Genomic DNA, 17,820 nt, shown 5'->3' with positions numbered 1-17,820 from the left:
CAGTTGTATCTGAATTTAAAGCAGGAAATTAGAGGTCATCCATGTCTTTATGTCTGTAAGACATTCCTACAGTTTAACTAATTGGTGTGTGTCCTCTGGCTTCATGGATAGATAAAGCTGGGTATCATCTGTGTAACTATGAAAATTTAAGCAATGCTTTCTAATAATACTGCCTAAGGGAAGCATGTATAAAGTGAATAAAATTGGTCCTAGCACAGAACCTTGTGGAACTCCATAATTAACCTTAGTCTGTGAAGAAGATTCCCGATTTACATGAACAAATTGTAATCTATTAGATAAATATGATTCAAACCACTGCACTGCAGTGCCTTTAATACCTATGGCATGCGCTAATCTCTAATAAAATTTTATGGTCAACAGTATCAAAAGCAGCACTGAGGTCTAACAGGACAAGCACAGAGATGAGTCCACTGTCTGAGGCCATAAGAAGATCATTTGTAACCTTCACTAATGCTGTTTCTGTACTATGATGAATTCTGAAACCTGACTGAAACTCTTCAAATAGACCATTCCTCTGCAGATGATCAGTTAGCTGTTTTACAACTACCCTTTCAAGAATTTTTGAGAGAAAAGGAAGGTTGGAGATTGGCCTATAATTAGCTAAGATAGCTGGGTCAAGTGATGGCTTTTTAAGTAATGGTTTAATTACTGCCACCTTAAAAGCCTGTGGTACATAGCCAACTAATAAAGATAGATTGATCATATTTAAGATCGAAGCATTAATTATGTAGGGCTTCCTTGAGCAGCCTGGTAGGAATGGGGTCTAATAGACATGTTGATGGTTTGGAGGAATTAACTAATGAAAATAACTCAGACAGAACAATCAGAGAGAAAGAGTCTAGCCAAATACCAGCATTACTGAAGGCAGCCGAACATAAAGATATGTCTTTGGGATGGTTAGGAATAATTTTTTTCTGTAATAGTTAAAATTTTATTTGCAAAGAAAGTCATGAAGTCATTACTAGTTAAAGTTAAAGGAATACTCGGCTCAGTAGAGCTCTGACTCTTTGTCAGTGGCTACAGTGCTGAAAAGAAACCTGAGGTTGTTCTTATTTTCTTCAATTAGTGATGAATAGTAAGTATATATACACTCAACAAAATATAAACGCAACACTTTTGGTTTTGCTCCCATTTTGTATGAGATGAACTCAAAGATCTAAAACTTTTTCCACATACACAATATCACCATTTCCCTCAAATATTGTTCACAAACCAGTCTAAATCTGTGATAGTGAGCACTTCTCCTTTGCTGAGATAATCCATCCCACCTCACAGGTGTGCCATATCAAGATGCTGATTAGACACCATGATTAGTGCACAGGTGTGCCTTAGACTGTCCACAATAAAAGGCCACTCTGAAAGGTGCAGTTTTGTTTTATTGGGGGGGATACCAGTCAGTATCTGGTGTGACCACCATTTGCCTCATGCAGTGCAACACATCTCCTTCGCATAGAGTTGATCAGGTTGTCAATTGTGGCCTGTGGAATGTTGGTCCACTCCTCTTCAATGGCTGTGCGAAGTTGCTGGATATTGGCAGGAACTGGTACACGCTGTCGTATACGCCGGTCCAGAGCATCCCAAACATGCTCAATGGGTGACATGTCCGGTGAGTATGCCGGCCATGCAAGAACTGGGACATTTTCAGCTTCCAAGAATTGTGTACAGATCCTTTCCAACATGGGGCCGTGCATTATCCTGCTGCAACATGAGGTGATGTTCTTGGATGTATGGCACAACAATGGGCCTCAGGATCTCGTCACGGTATCTCTGTGCATTCAAAATGCCATCAATAAAATGCACCTATGTTCTTCGTCCATAACAGACGCCTGCCCATACCATAACTCCACCGCCACCATGGGCCACTCGATCCACAACATTGACATCAGAAAACCGCTCACCCACACGACGCCACACACGCTGTCTGCCATCTGCCCTGGACAGTGTGAACCGGGATTCATCCGTGAAGAGAACACCTCTCCAACGTGCCAAATGCCAGCGAATGTGAGCATTTGCCCACTCAAGTCGGTTACGACGACAAACTGGAGTCAGGTCGAGACCCCGATGCGGACGACGAGCATGCAGATGAGCTTCCCTGAGACGGTTTCTGACAGTTTGTGCAGAAATTCTTTGGTTATGCAAACCGATTGTTTCCGCAGCTGTCCGAGTGGCTGGTCTCAGACGATCTTGGAGGTGAACATGCTGGATGTGGAGGTCTTGGGCTGGTGTGGTTACACGTGGTCTGCGGTTGTGAGGCTGGTTGGATGTACTGCCAAATTCTCTGAAACGCCTTTGGAGACGGCTTATGGTAGAGAAATGAACATTCAATACACGAGCAACAGCTCTGGTTGACATTCCTGCTGTCAGCATGCCAATTGCACGCTCCCTCAAATCTTGCAACATCTGTGGCATTGTGCTGTGTGATAAAACTGCACCTTTCAGAGTGGCCTTTTATTGTGGGCAGTCTAAGGCACACCTGTGCACTAATCAGCATCTTGATATGGCACACCTGTGAGGTGGGATGGATTATCTCAGCAAAGGAGAAGTGCTCACTATCACAGATTTAGACTGGTTTGTGAACAATATCTGAGGGAAATGGTGATATTGTGTATGTGGAAAAAGTTTTAGATCTTTGAGTTCATCTCATACAAAATGGGAGCAAAACCAAAATGTTGCGTTTATATTTTTGTTGAGTATATGTATATATATATATGTGTGTATATATATGTGTGTGTTTATATATATATATATATATATATATATATATATATATGTGTATATATATATATATATATATATATATATATATATATATGTGTATATGAAAAGTATCCGACCTTTTTATTTTTCAAAAACCTGATGGATTTGAATCACGTGTGCTTGCTTGAGCCAACCTTGTTTCTTCGTGCGCATGCGTGATTTTTTTCATGCCTTTCGGTTGGATCATTTGCTTGTAAGCAGCCTTTGTGTGAGGATGGGTGGAGTCTCTCGTCGTTTTTTCTTTGCAAGGAAATGGCGGAACGACTGGAGCAGCGCGACTGTGTCAAATTTTGCCACAAACTGGGCAATAGCCAGGTGGAAACCATTCGGATTATTCAGATGGCTTTCGGTGACGATCCTCTGGGCATCACACAGATTAAGGAGCGGTACAACCGGTTTAAAGACGGCGGCCATGTTGTAACATGCCCAGCTCGTCAACCATTCGGAAGATTCAGACGGCTTTCGGTGGCTTTTCAGTCATGTGACTATCCGAGAAATTGTGGACAAGCTGGACATGTCAGGGCATGCCCTGTGAGGCTTCATCACGGAGGCGCTGTTGCTGCGCCATCAGCTTTGTGCCGATGAATTTCGCCGCCGCTCTTTTCATGGAAAAATCTTCTTTCACAATGGAATGTGCTGAAAAAGTGCTGATGTCCACCTCTTCCGCAATTTCTCGGATAATTACACGACAGTCCCGCATCACCACAGCGTTCACTTTGGAAATGATCCGGTCGTTTCAGCGTGTTGATGCCGATCGGCGCGCCCTCCACCGTTGTGCGGCCGTCTTTAAACCGGTTGTACTGCTCCTTAATCTGTGTGATGCCCAGAGGATCATCACCGAAAGCCATCTGAATAATCCAAATTTTTTCCACCTGGCTATTGCCCAGTTTGTGGCAAAATTTGATGCAGTCACGCTGCTCCAGTCGTTCCACCATTTCCTTGCAAAGAAAAAAACGACGAGAGACTCCACCCATCCTCACACAAAGCCTGCTTACATGCAAATGACGCAACCGACAGGCGTGAAATCATGCATGCGCATGAAGGTTCAAGGTTGGTTCATGCAAGCACACGTGATTCAAATCCATCAGGTTTTTGAAAAAAAAAAAAAAAGGTCGGATACTTTTCTAACAGACCTCGTAGTTGTCATGTTACAGGGCAACATATGTCACATAGAATCCAATGGACGTGGACATTGTTTGACCTTTACCTTACAGACCAAGCATTCAACACAGAACTATTCAATTTGCTAATCCTATCAACGCAACCAATAGTTTGCACCACTTTTTACCAAAATTGGAGCAACTTTAACTTTTGACCCCTGTACAAACTGAAATTGACCTTTGTCACCATTCTTGCTGTTTTTACCCCATAACTCCATAACATTCAGTCATAGACAGTCCAAACTATACCCTTTTGGAATCTTCATGATCAGACAAATAATGTGTTATAGTTTTCAACATGATTGGAGCATTTTTAAATTTTGACCCCTATGTAATTCTTCAGTTGACCCCTACCTGGCTCCCTATTGAACATTTAGGTAGCTAATGTGCTTTTACAAAAGAGTAATGTTTAAGGTGTATTTTGGTGCTTGTTTCCAGAAATGAACAATTGTTATATTTCTCTGCTCCACTATAATAATATGACGTTATGTATGGCTGCATGCCAGCCAAATTCAAACATCACTGTTGTAACTCTGAAGAATAATTCCATTATATGGAAGTAAGTGTACATATAAAACTTTAGACACAGCTGTTTCCGTCCCATGTGTTACTGTTGCTATGCAGCACAACCACAAATGTATTTTAAATGCAATGTAAATGATCAAAAATCAATTATGATAGACAATAAAAGTTTAATTGTATCCTGTTACACGCCCCTTATTATGTCTGTTATATTCAATGGCAAATGTAGCCAGAAAGTTTATTATTGACTAAAATGCACAACACAATTCTTATTTTACAAAATAACTCAAAGAATTTAGGCTAAATCAGCAGGTGGCGCTATAAAACTGACGGCTCAAATCTTCCAGATAAAGCCAACAGTCTCCCACATTGGCCTCTTTCCTCAAAAGGTTTGACCCTGTACTACATTACCCATAATTACCATGCATCTCTAATCGGCTGCCATTCATCTGAGAGGGGTCTGTTCCTCAGCCATGCATATTCAGCAGGTCCGCTAGTTAAAGCACGTCCTGTGTATTGTAAGCTCAGCTGTCTCGGGGTGTATCAGTGCACAGTGTGTATTTAGCACAGTCTTTGCAATTACAAGTACTGTAGTTGTTGTTGTCCTTCTACTTCATTATGCATGGGTGGAGGTCATTTCATGTCAGCTAAAGACATGTGACCACTCTCAAGGAAATGCAAGGCCTGTCGATTAAATCAGACTTTGTGGAGAAAACTGCATGCAAAAGGACAAATATCACATTGTTTACCATATATACTTTCTGTTGGGGTACCTACCTTGTCTTATAGAGACATATCGGCCGTTGGCGGCCATCAAAACCACTTGTGGGTGACTTTCTACTAGGTCAAACAGTTCATCTTTGCCTGGCTTGGAACATCGACCAGACCTCAGGGTGCCTGTAGGCCCCATTGGAGACAGGTACTTCCCCTCACAGTCTTTAAAGGCCACCTTCCCACACTTCAGCTCCAGCGTGTATGCTGTGGATCGCCCACTCTCTGTCAAGAGCTTCCCATCATTGCTGAGGAAGCTGCTGTCGCAGGTCTTCAGGCAGTATTTCCCATCCAGATAGACGAGGGTCAGGAGCGCCCCCACACCCCAAGGAATGTTGAGATCTACAGCGATCTCCCCGTCCTCCGTGGAAAAGTGGGCATAACGCTTCCGGGCCACAGACAGCAGATTGGCCTGCGGGTGGAGCGCCAGGTGCATCGCCCAAAGCTCAGCATCTGTAATCACCTGGGCGAAGCAGGAAAGATAATCACGGGAGCCACCGAAGAAGCGGAGGTACTGCTCAGACTGCAACGCCCAGCGGCCGTCTGACTGAGCCACGATGAGGAAACGGCAGTCTGAATTGCGCTCGCTGGCCTCGCACATGACCTTGCCGTCCTTATCGGAGGCAAGGTAGCGGCCCAGGTGGCTGCGCAAGTAGATGACCTGGGCATCCTGTGAGTCCTGCTCGAGCATCCATATCTGCTTCTTCTTCAGACTGGGTGCTGATGCGTTCACCTGAATAATAAGGGCAATAACAGCTCAAGTCATCAAGGTTCTCTGATATAATATAACAAAGCTCAAAGTACAGTGTCAGTTAATTTAGTGAGCAAAAGATGCAATGCAGCAGTATAAATATGTCAGTATACTGGGGAAGGTTAAAGATTTGATGCATTGAGAATCCTTAAAAATCTTTTTTTTTTTTTCATGCCAGTAAGGTCATTTTTACAATATGCTGGTTTTCTTGCATTTGTGTATTGCTTGTTGTCCAATTTCTTGATATTTAATGAATAAATAATTAGGGTTGGATTTTTTTATATATATATATATATATACTGCGTCATGTTTCAAATTCTAGCAGTGTTTACACGTGCATCCAAATGAAAGGGAAATGACTGGTGGAATGTCACAGCGGCAGATTGAATGAACAATCTGTGTTAATGTGTTCATGATTTGGATGTGGTATCGAATCGATGACACAAGCAGAAGAAAGCATCATGCATGTGAAAACCCAGTATTTTTGATTGATATGGGCCTGTTAGTGGCCAAAACTGTTGAATCAGAAATCGTAAATTAAAAAATAAATCCAATCCAAGTCTGCTATTATACATCTGATTCTTTTTTGAAGATTGGGAAGAAGGTATCAGATTATCAGTGTCAGTAAATAAATGGACTGCATTTATATAGCACTTTTCCACCTGCATCAGACACTCAAAACGCTTTACAATAATGCCTCACATTCACCCTGATGTCAGGGTGCTGCCATACAAGATGTTCACTACACACCGGGAGCAATAGGGGATAAATAATGAATTTTCCAGTATTGGATTTGTATCACAACAACATATCATGCCATGTAATATACGAAAATGAAAACACAATATTTCATGCAATGTGTGTTTTGCATTTAACTTTCAGAAATGTACGCTTGCATTTTGGTTGGAGTTAAGCTGATAATCTTCAAATACACCTCACAGTGAGTGGGAGCCAGAGTAATACCATTTCAGCTCGCTCACCAAATTCAGCAGCACTGCACCACCTTTGGGGGCCCTGATGTGTTACAATGGTGCAGATTGCAGACACACGGGGGGCCCCACCAATAAATCAGCATGGGACATGACTACTGGGGACAGGGGTGCCGAAAAGGGGAGAATAAGGAGAAGAAGTCTAGGGGTCCATGATTGACAGGGGCCCCCAATACAATTATAATACTGACAAAATAATATGGGGGGGGCAGTAAAACTTCTTTTCATGGGGCCCAAAATCCCTAGTGGTGCCCCTGACTGGGGAAGAAACTTGCAGTATGCAAGCTAGACTTGGTTTTGGTTAAATTTAGGGTTGGGGTTAGAATAACAGTAATAACAAGATAAATGTCAGTGTATTTTGTTTGGGGGGGGGATGAGAAATTTGCAATCTTGTTTTTGATGACATCGTCAAAGCCTGCTGGCTAATAAATACATAGGATACATATACCACGTTTTGCACATTACTTTTCGTACATTTTACTACAAATATTTCATGAGGATAACCTGCGAAACTCGACATTATGACCACCTACAACAGCACTTCTGCCTCACTCCTACGCCGCCTGCACAAACCAGAGTGTCGCCTCAGTCAGTGAAAATGTGATTCATACAACTAACCAGTTTTGTCGATCCAGAACACTCCACTACAACAACATTTCAGAAGATTTGGATTTGCAGTATCAAGTCTGTAAGAACATGTCTGCAAAAATCCCACTGGAGTTTGTGTTAAACATTTTGCTCAGTATGCGCGTCCTTTCTGTACCTTGAAGCCAAAGGTCTCAGCAGTCAGGTAGCGACCTTCGTAGTTGATCAAACCAAACTGCAACTTCAACGGTTGGTTCCCATTAGCAGGCATCTTCGCCTGCAGTCAGAAGGGTGAGAGAGCCAGAGAACAAGGTGTGAGACAGGGAAGGAGATTGGAAATGGAGGTTGAAACCTGAAGTGGGTGCAGAAGAGAGGAAGGATAGAAAAGGTGGGATGCATGTGAGGAAGAAGGAAGGCGGTGATGTCATGGTGAACGATGAAACAAGGAAGGCTTAAAGACAGGAAATCAATTCATTAAGGCACAGCGTATAAAGCACTCCCCCAAACCACAAATTCCTTACTCCCGCCCTCGTCTTTGTTATATATTTTTCCAGCCGCGGCCTCCTGATTTACTTACTGTGGTTTTGTGGCTTCCTCTCTGCAGTTTTTGTGGCTGTAATTGCAGCTTCCAGATTTAAGAGGGTTCTTTCACCATGCGCCGTAATTCTGGCTCCCCCCTTCTCTTCTCCCTCAAGCTAATCTCTCTTGCTTGCTCGCAGGTCCGTTTGATCGGGTTTCCCAGTTGCCCTCCAGCCTGAAGCTAATCAAGTTAGTGGCAGCAAAGACTGGAGTCAACCTTGATCTGTCTTCAGTCCGGACTCTGGCGTCAACCGCTCTCATTTTGCTCTTGATGGCTTATCTCTTCTGCAGTCACCCCCCCACCTCCCTCACTCCTGTCTCACCCGGCCTCACCCTTGTTGTTCTCTGGCTGACTCTGCTGGTTCACTAACCAGGTGCTTCCAAACTACACTTCCCTTGGATTTCGGTTTTGCACCTTCGTTAGCGTTTTGCACCTTTCTTTCCGCAGATATTGAACCTTTTCTTCTTCTTCTTCACCTTCCTTTTCTTGAAGTCTTCCTCATATCATAGATCATCTGCAATTCCAGTTGGAAGGTCACGCACACATTTGTCTTTCTTTTCCATCACGACCGGAGTCTGCAACAAAAGCTCGCCCGTCCTGTAATCTTAGGCCTCTCCCTTCTGCATTTTCCTCCCGTTCTCTCCATATCTGTCTCCCTTTCTCTTACCTGCCATGTGTGTGTCCTTCTGCCTTTCTCTGCCTGCGTTCTTTATCCTCAGCTCAGCTCTTCACCTCTTTCTGTGACACATAAAGGTGGCGTGTAACCAGAGCCCCCCCCGTGCCTTTGGGGCAGTTGCCCAAGTCCAGCTCCACTTACCTGCCCATGCTCGGGGATTTGGTTACACACCTTCTCTGATTGCAACCTCACTGGGAAAATGGGGAGATGGAGTTGGACTTTTCCTCTGAATGTGAGAGAGAATTAAAGGGAACGGAGATGGTGAGTGTTGTAAACACTACAGTTACAAGCCAATCAGCATATGGGATGTATGTCCTCCCGTGTAATCAGTCTAGCCTTATGTCCTCTTTGGAGGGTAAACAGACGGGTCTGTTTCTGAATCCGCTGAATTTTCAACCCAATCATCTCAACCTGGCTAATCTTGGAGCAGGCTTCTCACGGACGTTTGTCACAGGCAATAAACATACATATGCGCAGACTCGCAACACTACAGCAACACACGTGTTGTCAGCACACACACACATACAAACACTTAAAGGTCACGAACGGGCTGCAGGGTGGGTCGGAGGTTGTGGTAAACAGCCCCCACCCAAAGATTTACTCATGTGACCCAGAGTTGAACTGCTTGACTTTACACAAAATATGGTCAACACAAATGCAGATCATGACGTCGTCCCTGAGCGTGTGAACATTAAACAGATGTCACGCTGTTCAAAAGTGCAGACTTTACTGGTTTGGATCTGTAAGGCTCAGTAGTATATTTTATTAAGGTTTATGCTGTTGTATCATTGTGAAGCTACTGTGGCTAAAAAAAATAAATAAAAAAATCACAGACTAGGACAATATATAAACCACTGCCTTAAGTAAACATTTTATATACCGTATTTTCCAACCTATAAGTCATACCGGAGTATTAGTCGCACTCGCATCTATGCAAAAATGTGCCGTGAAGAGGAAATAAAGGTGCCTTGACACTTACACGCATTTTGGCTCCGCACTGTCACCCATTTTGGCATCCCTTCACTGGCTTCCTGTCCCAGTGAGATCAGATTTTAAGGTTCTGCTACTACCCTATAAAATTGTTCACGGACTGGCACCTCCCTACCTAGATGACCTAATTAAACCCTACGTACCGGACCCATCCAGATATGGGTGTGGTATCTGTTCCTGAAACCCGCCTGTCCTGGTTACTGGAAGCATTTCCTGTATATTTGTTTTGTGGATTGTTTTGGAATTTGTGTCTGTAGCATAGCCCAAGCAGAGGGTCACCCCTAAGAGTCTGGTCTGCTTGAGGTTTCTTCCTCAGAGAGAGTTTTTCCTTACCACTGTCGCCTGTGTGCTTGCTCTGGGGGTTGGTAAGGTTAGATCTTACTTGTGTGAAGCGCTTTGAGGCAACTTTGTTGTGATTTGGCGCTATATAAATGAAAATAAATTGAAATTAAAACTGTTGCGCACTTTGTCGTGACGATGCCACCAAGCGATTTGTGCGCTGGGTGCTGCATATATAAAATAATTATTCCGTAGCATATTAATCATTTTCTCTGAGTTTGCCTGTTGAAAACACCTCAAATTGCTTCCGGAATCACAGAAGACTGTTTCTTCTGCAGCTTTTTTTCTCTTCTTGTGCGCTTCATGAGGTGGAGAACGCATTTGGAACAGTCTAAAATTATTTGTAATGTTTATATTGTAATAGCTTGGTAAAACAGTTGCATGTTCATTCCTTCTTATAAGCAGCTGTAAAAGTATGTTTATGATAGATTTAACATCTCGTTATTATCGATCAGATGAGCTACACTGCGATGCAATGCACTGACACAATCACTCGCACTCACACTGTTTTTTAAATGTTTGCACAATGTTCACATGATGTTCATGTAATTAATGCATGACAGAGATTTTGAACATTTCAAAATTTTCTTTGCGCACTTGCACGAAGCCGCGCACAGTTTACAACGGTTTGTGACGAGTTTACTCTCCTGCATGGCAGAGTGTGTGCAAGTGCATGGATCAAAGTGGTGCAAGTGTGAAGGCGCCTTAAGTTTCACGGGTCTTTAAGTCACATTAATTTTTGAAATATAGTGCTGTTGTTTCATGCAACAAGAAGTAAATTGAAATTCATTGGGACATTATAATGCAAACCCCACATTACTGAACAGAAGCTAACGGGCTAATTAATGTTATTGTACCAGGCACAGAAAATGAGCATAAACTGCTTCTTATGTGCAGTATAATTAAATGTTTGAAAACTCTTTTGTAGAACATTTGTAAAAGATAATAGCCTTACCTTAGCTTAGTCTAGCTGTCCTGTTCATGGCTGTTCTTGTTGTCTCAGAGTCCAGAGAAGTGTTGTTCTGAGTAATATGAAGGTTGTATTCCCTCTTTTATTTAAGTGTGCTCTTTGAGTTTGAGAGTGTGATTTATTAAATTCACACTCTAACACAGAATGTTTCTCATTCAGACTCATCTCCTTTTTTATGGCATTTGGCATCCTGCTTAATGGTGCATTACTGTCACCTGCTGTGAAGTGTGAATCACAGTATCTCATTCAGTATACAGGAGCAGCTTGCCACACATGTGGAAAGTGCTATCTTGTGAGCATAGATGATAATCCAGTAATTTTTCATATATGAGTCACTTTCGGCAAATTGGAGGACCTCCCAAACTAGAAAAGAATCTGAGATTCCAGTTACTTCTTTATGATTTCAAATTTTTCTACAGTGCTACTGCAGCTGTTTCCCAAATAAATGGCGATATTATGAATGATGTCTGCTTTTATTCTGTATTTTTTTAATTTTATTAATTATGATCAAAATATGATTATACCGATTAAATTGGTAATGACAATTGAAATCATAAAAGACTTTAAAATTGGAAAGCATTATTTTATTGTGCATTTTTTTCATGGTATTGCTACAGAATTTTTGTTATGTACAAAAGATTGTAACTTGGTGATTGGAGAAGAAATGAAAAGGACATTCCAATTGCAATGACTGTTTATTATTGTCAAAAATATTTGCTCTAACTTCATGGAGCTTTACTGAACCAAATCCACTGCTTGGCCTGCAGAGGGCGCCCCTGTTCTGCAGAAATCCAGCACAAGCCTTTCTGAGATCAACTCAGACTTATTTTATGCAAAGACTTAGAAAGGTTATTTTGTCCAGTAAAGGCAAATTATTTGACTTAGTAAGTCTATGCCCACCTCACCTTTATGGTTAAAATAAAAGGAAATCATAAGCAAAATATGCTTTGTTTATTTCTTTGTGCAGGCAACAAAGTTTATTTGTGTTGCACAGCATGTCAGCTGAATGTAAATCATAAATATGACCTGTCAACTTTAATATGAGGGTAATTATGGCCAAATTACATGAACAGTATTGGAAATGCAAAGCCTCTTGTGTGTGGTTTCCATTCTTAAGGGATCCAAGTAACTGGACAATTAACCTGCTGTTGTGTTTCATGTCCATGTGTATGTTATTCCCTCATTAATTCTTTCACATGTCAGCAAATAAAAGGTGGAGAGTTGATTAAAAGTGTTCGATGGAGTTCAGCTAAATCTGTCATTAACAATACGACAGTCCATCTAGGCCGTCACCAAAAATTGAGCACTTGAAGGAAACAAGTGATGGAAGCCACCATGACACTCATGGCAACTGTGGAAGAGTTACAAGTTGTAGTGGCTGTGATTGGAGAGACTGTACATACAACAGCTCTGGCCCCATGCTTCATCATTCATGGCAGAGTGCAGCTGAGAAAAGCTTGACTTTGCAAGAAGGCATGTGGGAGATTATAGCTGGGCTTTCCAATGGGGTTTTTTTTCCCCCCACTGGTGGGATTCTCTGGATCTTTGCCATGAAACTGACCAATGAACACAGCTTCTCCAATCACAGATGCTGAAGCCTATGTAACTCCTCCTCAACTGTCTATGTGGCTTCCCTCAGTAGTCTGGAACAGCCACTCAGCTTTCTGATTTGAGTCCTTTAATAGCAGTGATATAACACACAAAAAGCATCCGGGCTAACAAAATTAAGTTTACAAAATGTTATAAGAACATTTGTCAAATGTTATCAGAACGTTAGCTGTAAAGTTCTCGGAATGTTTCAGAGGAAAGTTTTTTCTTTTTGGTTCCCAGAGCATTTAATAGCAACGTTAGCACAAAGGTTTTGAGAACGTTAGGCCTAACAACCTGGGAACATTTTTTTAAGGAAAGTTTCCTTTTGGCTCCCAGAACATTTGGCAATAACATTAGCATAAATCTTTTGAGAATGTTAGACCTAGCATCCTGGGAACATTTTTAAGGAAAGTTTCTTTTTGGTTCCCAGAATGTTTGGCAGTAACATTTCTACAAACATTTTGAGAATGTTAGGCGTAACTTTCTGGGAATGTTTTTAAGGAAAGTTTGTTTTTGGTTCCCAGAAAGTTTGTCAAAAACGTTAACACAAACATTTTGAGAACATTAGGCCTATCATCCTGAGAACGTTTTTCAGGAAAGTTTCTTTTTGGTTCCTAGAACATTTGGCAGTAACATGTGTACAAACATTTTGAGAATGTTAGGCCTAACATTCTGGGAATGTTTTTAAGGAAAGTTTCTTTTTGGTTCCCAGAACATTTGACAATAACTTAAGCACAAAATGTTTTGAGAACGGGCATAAAAATTCTGGGAACATTTTTAAGGAAAGTTTCTGTTTGGTTCCCAGAACGTTTGACAATAATGTTAGCACAAACGTTTTGAGAACAGGCCTAACATTCTGGGAACATTTTTAAGGAAAGTTTCTTTTTGGTTCCCAGAACATTCTGGTAAAGTTACATAAAGTCACCGAAAGATATGTTTCATCCAAATGTTCCCACACCATTCTGGTAACATTACCTAAAGTCATAGTCTAGTCATTGAAAGATATTTGGAGTAAGAAAGACGGTGAGACTACAAATAATATATTTGGCAAATTTCTCTCAACTATAAACATGATTTGTCAATGTATAAAAGGAAGTGAAAACATTCTAGAAACCTTTCTGATAACCTTAAGCTAAATATAACCCAATATATAACATTACCAAAACGTTATGTGTTAGCTGGAGTTCACCAAATCTGGACGTAATGACCGTCAAGCTAAAGCTTTCAACTCCAATATGCCACGATGGTAGTTAAATAGTTAAAGGCGCAATGACCTTGTCATATTAATGTCTAAATATTTATGGCCCTGACTTTTGGGAAGAACACATTAAATGTTTAGTGTGCTCGTTTACTGCTGCTGATGAAATCGCGTCACTGTAAAATTTCACTTTTCTGCATGGACAGGTCACCTGTTTTTTTGAGTAAGTGGAGCTGCAGAATGCACAAGTGCAAACATTCACATGTTCATCTGAGAGCTCCGCCTCTCCTTACCTTTAACATCCACTGCAGTATGGTGGATTAGTGGTTAGCACTGTTGCCTTACAGAAAGAATGTCATGGGTTCGATTCCCACCTGTGGCCTTTCTGTGTGGAGTTTGCATGTTGTCCCCGTGTTTGCGTGGGTTCCCTCCAGGTGCTCCGGCTTCCTCCCACATCCAAAGACAAGCAGGTTAAGTGAATTGAAAACTTTAAAAGGATTAAAAAAAAACTGTCCAGGTCTCCTTTGTAAAAGAGATATTGATCTTAATGGGACCAACCAGGTTAAATTTGAAAAATTCCGCCAATGAACTGAAAATCGGCGCGGCACATTTGCATAGCTGAAGCCCTCATCAGGGAAAAGATACTGTATCTCTCTCACTACTTCTCAAATACAGCCACATGCACGCACACATGCTCGCGAACCACACTGAAGGAGGAGGCGGGAGGGAGAGCCGGCGTTCACAAATCAAAAGATGTCACACACTGTTATTGTTATCTGTGTTATTATTTTCATTACTATCACTATTATCACTATTACTGTACTTCTTCTTCATCTGTATCCTATCCCACGCATCATTAGTTTGGCCCCTGAGGGCCCACGTCATCGCCTGCTGATGTGCCTGCACTCTTGCTGCCATCGGCACGGTGATGCCTGTCGATAACCAACCAGATGTTCCCTCTAGTCCCCCTTGTTCTGGGACAGCGGCTGTGCCAGGTTCACCGTGGCAACCGTGGGATGGTGCTTTAGAAACCATTACAGCGGTCCTCTGATGACACTCAAATAGCTATCATTACACCTCCTCGAAGGAGACGGAGGGAAGAGGAGGTGGGTTAGAAGCCGGGGAGGAAAATTTGTAGTGAAGGAGCATACGAATGAGGGGGGCTAAGGAGAGGAAACAAAGGGAAAAGGTGAACGGTGGGAGACGGGTTAAGGGCGCCGGGAGACGGAGGGAGAGATGGCAAATTACCAAGGCAGACAGGGATGGAAAACCAAGTTAAAGATATAGAAGGTGCATGGATGAAGGGATGAGAGGCAGAGCACTAACAGAGTGAGAGAGAATGGGGGGAATTCAGAATGACCGTTTCTGAGTTAACAGCCTGCAGCCTTTTTCTACACTATTAAGTTCTATTCTGCCATTACTCGGGTCTGCGGGGTGCTGCCTCCTACCCCACAGTGTCCCCATACTCCTAAAGACACCCCCCGCATGCACACACATCCACAAACACACTCCACTCTTTTCCTCATTTTTCCTCACCCCGTGGCCCTTAAGAATTCCTCCTCCCCCGCTCGACCAGAAATCAGCTGGATCACTCTGTGACTACACCGGTAGGCTGTGTTTTGTTGTTGCATGCCAAAACATGTTTGCTGATGTCTGTATTTTTCATGTAACCATTGACATTAACTTAACATTGTAATTTTTTTTTCACCATGAAAACTGGTGTTCATCAGGGATGTGTTCTAGAGTAGATAATGTTCATTCCACACATGGAGTGGGTTTTTGGTAGGACTGGACACCAGTGGCTGAGGCATCTTTGTTGGCAAGGAAATACTGACTCCCCTGACTTTGTGGATGGTGCTGTGGTCTTCGTGTAATCAGTGAATACCCCCATGGCAGCACTTGACAAGCTAAATTAGAAACCAAAGCATCTGGGTTTATGACCAAAATCCAGGCTTTTGATGACTTCTTCGACCTGGCCATCGGAAGTGTATCTACAGTAGTGTTCAGAATAATAGTAGTGCTATGTGACTAAAAAGATTAATCCAGGTTTTGAGTATATTTCTTATTGTTACATGGGAAACAAGGTACCAGTAGATTCAGTAGATTCTCACAAATCCAACAAGACCAAGCATTCATGATATGCACACTCTTAAGGCTATGAAATTGGGCTATTAGTAAAAAAAAAAAGTAGAAAAGGGGGTGTTCACAATAATAGTAGCATCTGCTGTTGACGCTACAAACTCAAAACTATTATGTTCAAACTGCTTTTTTAGCAATCCTGTGAATCACTAAACTAGTATTTAGTTGTATAACCACAGTTTTTCATGATTTCTTCACATCTGTGAGGCATTAATTTTGTTGGTTTGGAACCAAGATTTTGCTCGTTTACTAGTGTGCTTGGGGTCAATGGGTGAGCCTTTGCCATTCTGGTTATTCTTCTATCCATTTTGATGGTTGTTTTCCGTTTTCTTCCACGCGTCTGTTTTTTTTTTGTCCATTTTAAAGCATTGTAGAACATTGTAGATGAACAGCCTATAATTTTTGGCACCTGGTGCTGGCTTCATCCTTAAATAGGGGACACCTGATTCACACCTGTTTGTTCCACAAAATTGACAAACTCACTGACTGAATGCCACACTACTATTATTGTGAACACCCCCTTTTCTACTTTTTTTTACTAGTAGCCCAATTTCATAGCCTTAAGAGTGTGCATATCATGAATGATTGGTCTTGTTGGATTTGTGAGAATCTACTGAATCTACTGGTACCTTGTTTCCCATGTAACAATAAGAAATATACTCAAAACCTGGATTAATCTTTTTTGTCACATAGCACTACTATTATTCTGAACACTACTGTATATGCGGTGAAAGTATTGAACTTGTAGAGATTTTCAATAATATCAGCAGTGATGTTAACCTGCCTTTGAAACTGAGATATTTTTGGAAAGTTGCTGGACAAAGGTCTTTGATGATGTTGGTATTTGTCCAAGAGAATGAAGGTCCAAGTTCATAACTTGTTGGTGCTTGGAGCCACCTTGCATCCTGGATGGCAGCCACACCAGGTAATGTTTGTTTATTTATTTATATATCACCTTTCACAGACATGGGAAGTCACAAGGTACTTCACAAAAGGCACACATATATTAAAAATTCTGAGAAAAATACAATGTACATCACAATAAAATAGCGCTAAGACACAGTGGTTATAAAACAGCCCTCTCACAACTAAGGTTTGAATGCCTGGACAAACAGATGGGTTTTAAGTCTGCTCTTAAAAACATCAACAGTCCAACAAATGAAGAGACAAAGGGAGATCACGCCAGAGCCTCGGCACAACGGCCTGGAAAGAGCGATTTCCTCGGGTTTTAAAGTGGGTATGAGGGACCCTCAGGATGTTCTGATCCACTGACCTCAGGTTCCGAGCGGGAGTGTAGGGACATAACAGGTCTCTAATGTAGGAGGGAGCCTGGCCATGCAAAGCTCTAAAAGTCAACACTAGGATTTTAAAATGGAAATGAAACATCAGTGGGAGCCAACAAACTGTTGCAGTAGTCCAAACAAGAAGATACAAATGCATGAATAATCAACTCAAGATCATCTTTTGAAACAGTTGATCTGAGTTTGGAAATCTTCCTCAACTGGTAGAAACAGTTTTTGGTTAGCTTCTTGGAATGATGCTCAAAGGTAGCCAACTGGTCTATCTTCACCTCTCATCTGCCACAGGTAAGTGAAATATAGATGTGTCCTTCGGCTTTTCAAGTTGCTGGGATCCTCATCAAGCTGCATGGTGGATCATGGCTTGACAAACATGCTACTTGGACAAAATCTTGTAGCTATTGTTTCCTCACTATGAATCTGAGTCACTCTACGGTTCAGTAAAGTCACTCCAGCAGCACCAAAGAATCCTCTGAAGAGAGAC

General features: G+C 41.8%; 1 protein-coding gene across 2 annotated transcripts in view; it reads right to left on the bottom strand.

The window, feature by feature from the left end:
- fscn2b (fascin actin-bundling protein 2b, retinal) overlaps positions 1-8,430 on the bottom strand; it is a 33,884-nt gene extending 25,454 nt beyond the window's left edge. The window contains exons 1-3 of one of the 2 annotated variants that reach the window (XM_034194173.1): positions 8,134-8,430; positions 7,735-7,908; positions 5,238-5,964 (exon numbers count right to left, since the gene is read on the bottom strand). In XM_034194173.1, coding sequence (XP_034050064.1) covers positions 5,238-5,964; positions 7,735-7,827 — 820 coding nt within the window. In that variant the 5' untranslated portion in view covers positions 7,828-7,908; positions 8,134-8,430. Of the gene's footprint in view, positions 1-5,237; positions 5,965-7,734; positions 8,113-8,133 lie in introns of those variants that run through there. The other variant, XM_034194174.1, reaches the window with a different exon arrangement.
- Between the last annotated feature and the right edge of the window lie 9,390 nt (positions 8,431-17,820).

This window comes from Thalassophryne amazonica, chromosome 18 (genome assembly GCF_902500255.1).
Source record: "Thalassophryne amazonica chromosome 18, fThaAma1.1, whole genome shotgun sequence".
Taxonomy (NCBI): Eukaryota; Metazoa; Chordata; class Actinopteri; order Batrachoidiformes; family Batrachoididae; genus Thalassophryne; species Thalassophryne amazonica.
Note: the sequence above shows the minus strand (reverse complement) of the source record. Positions and strands in the feature narration are given on the sequence as shown.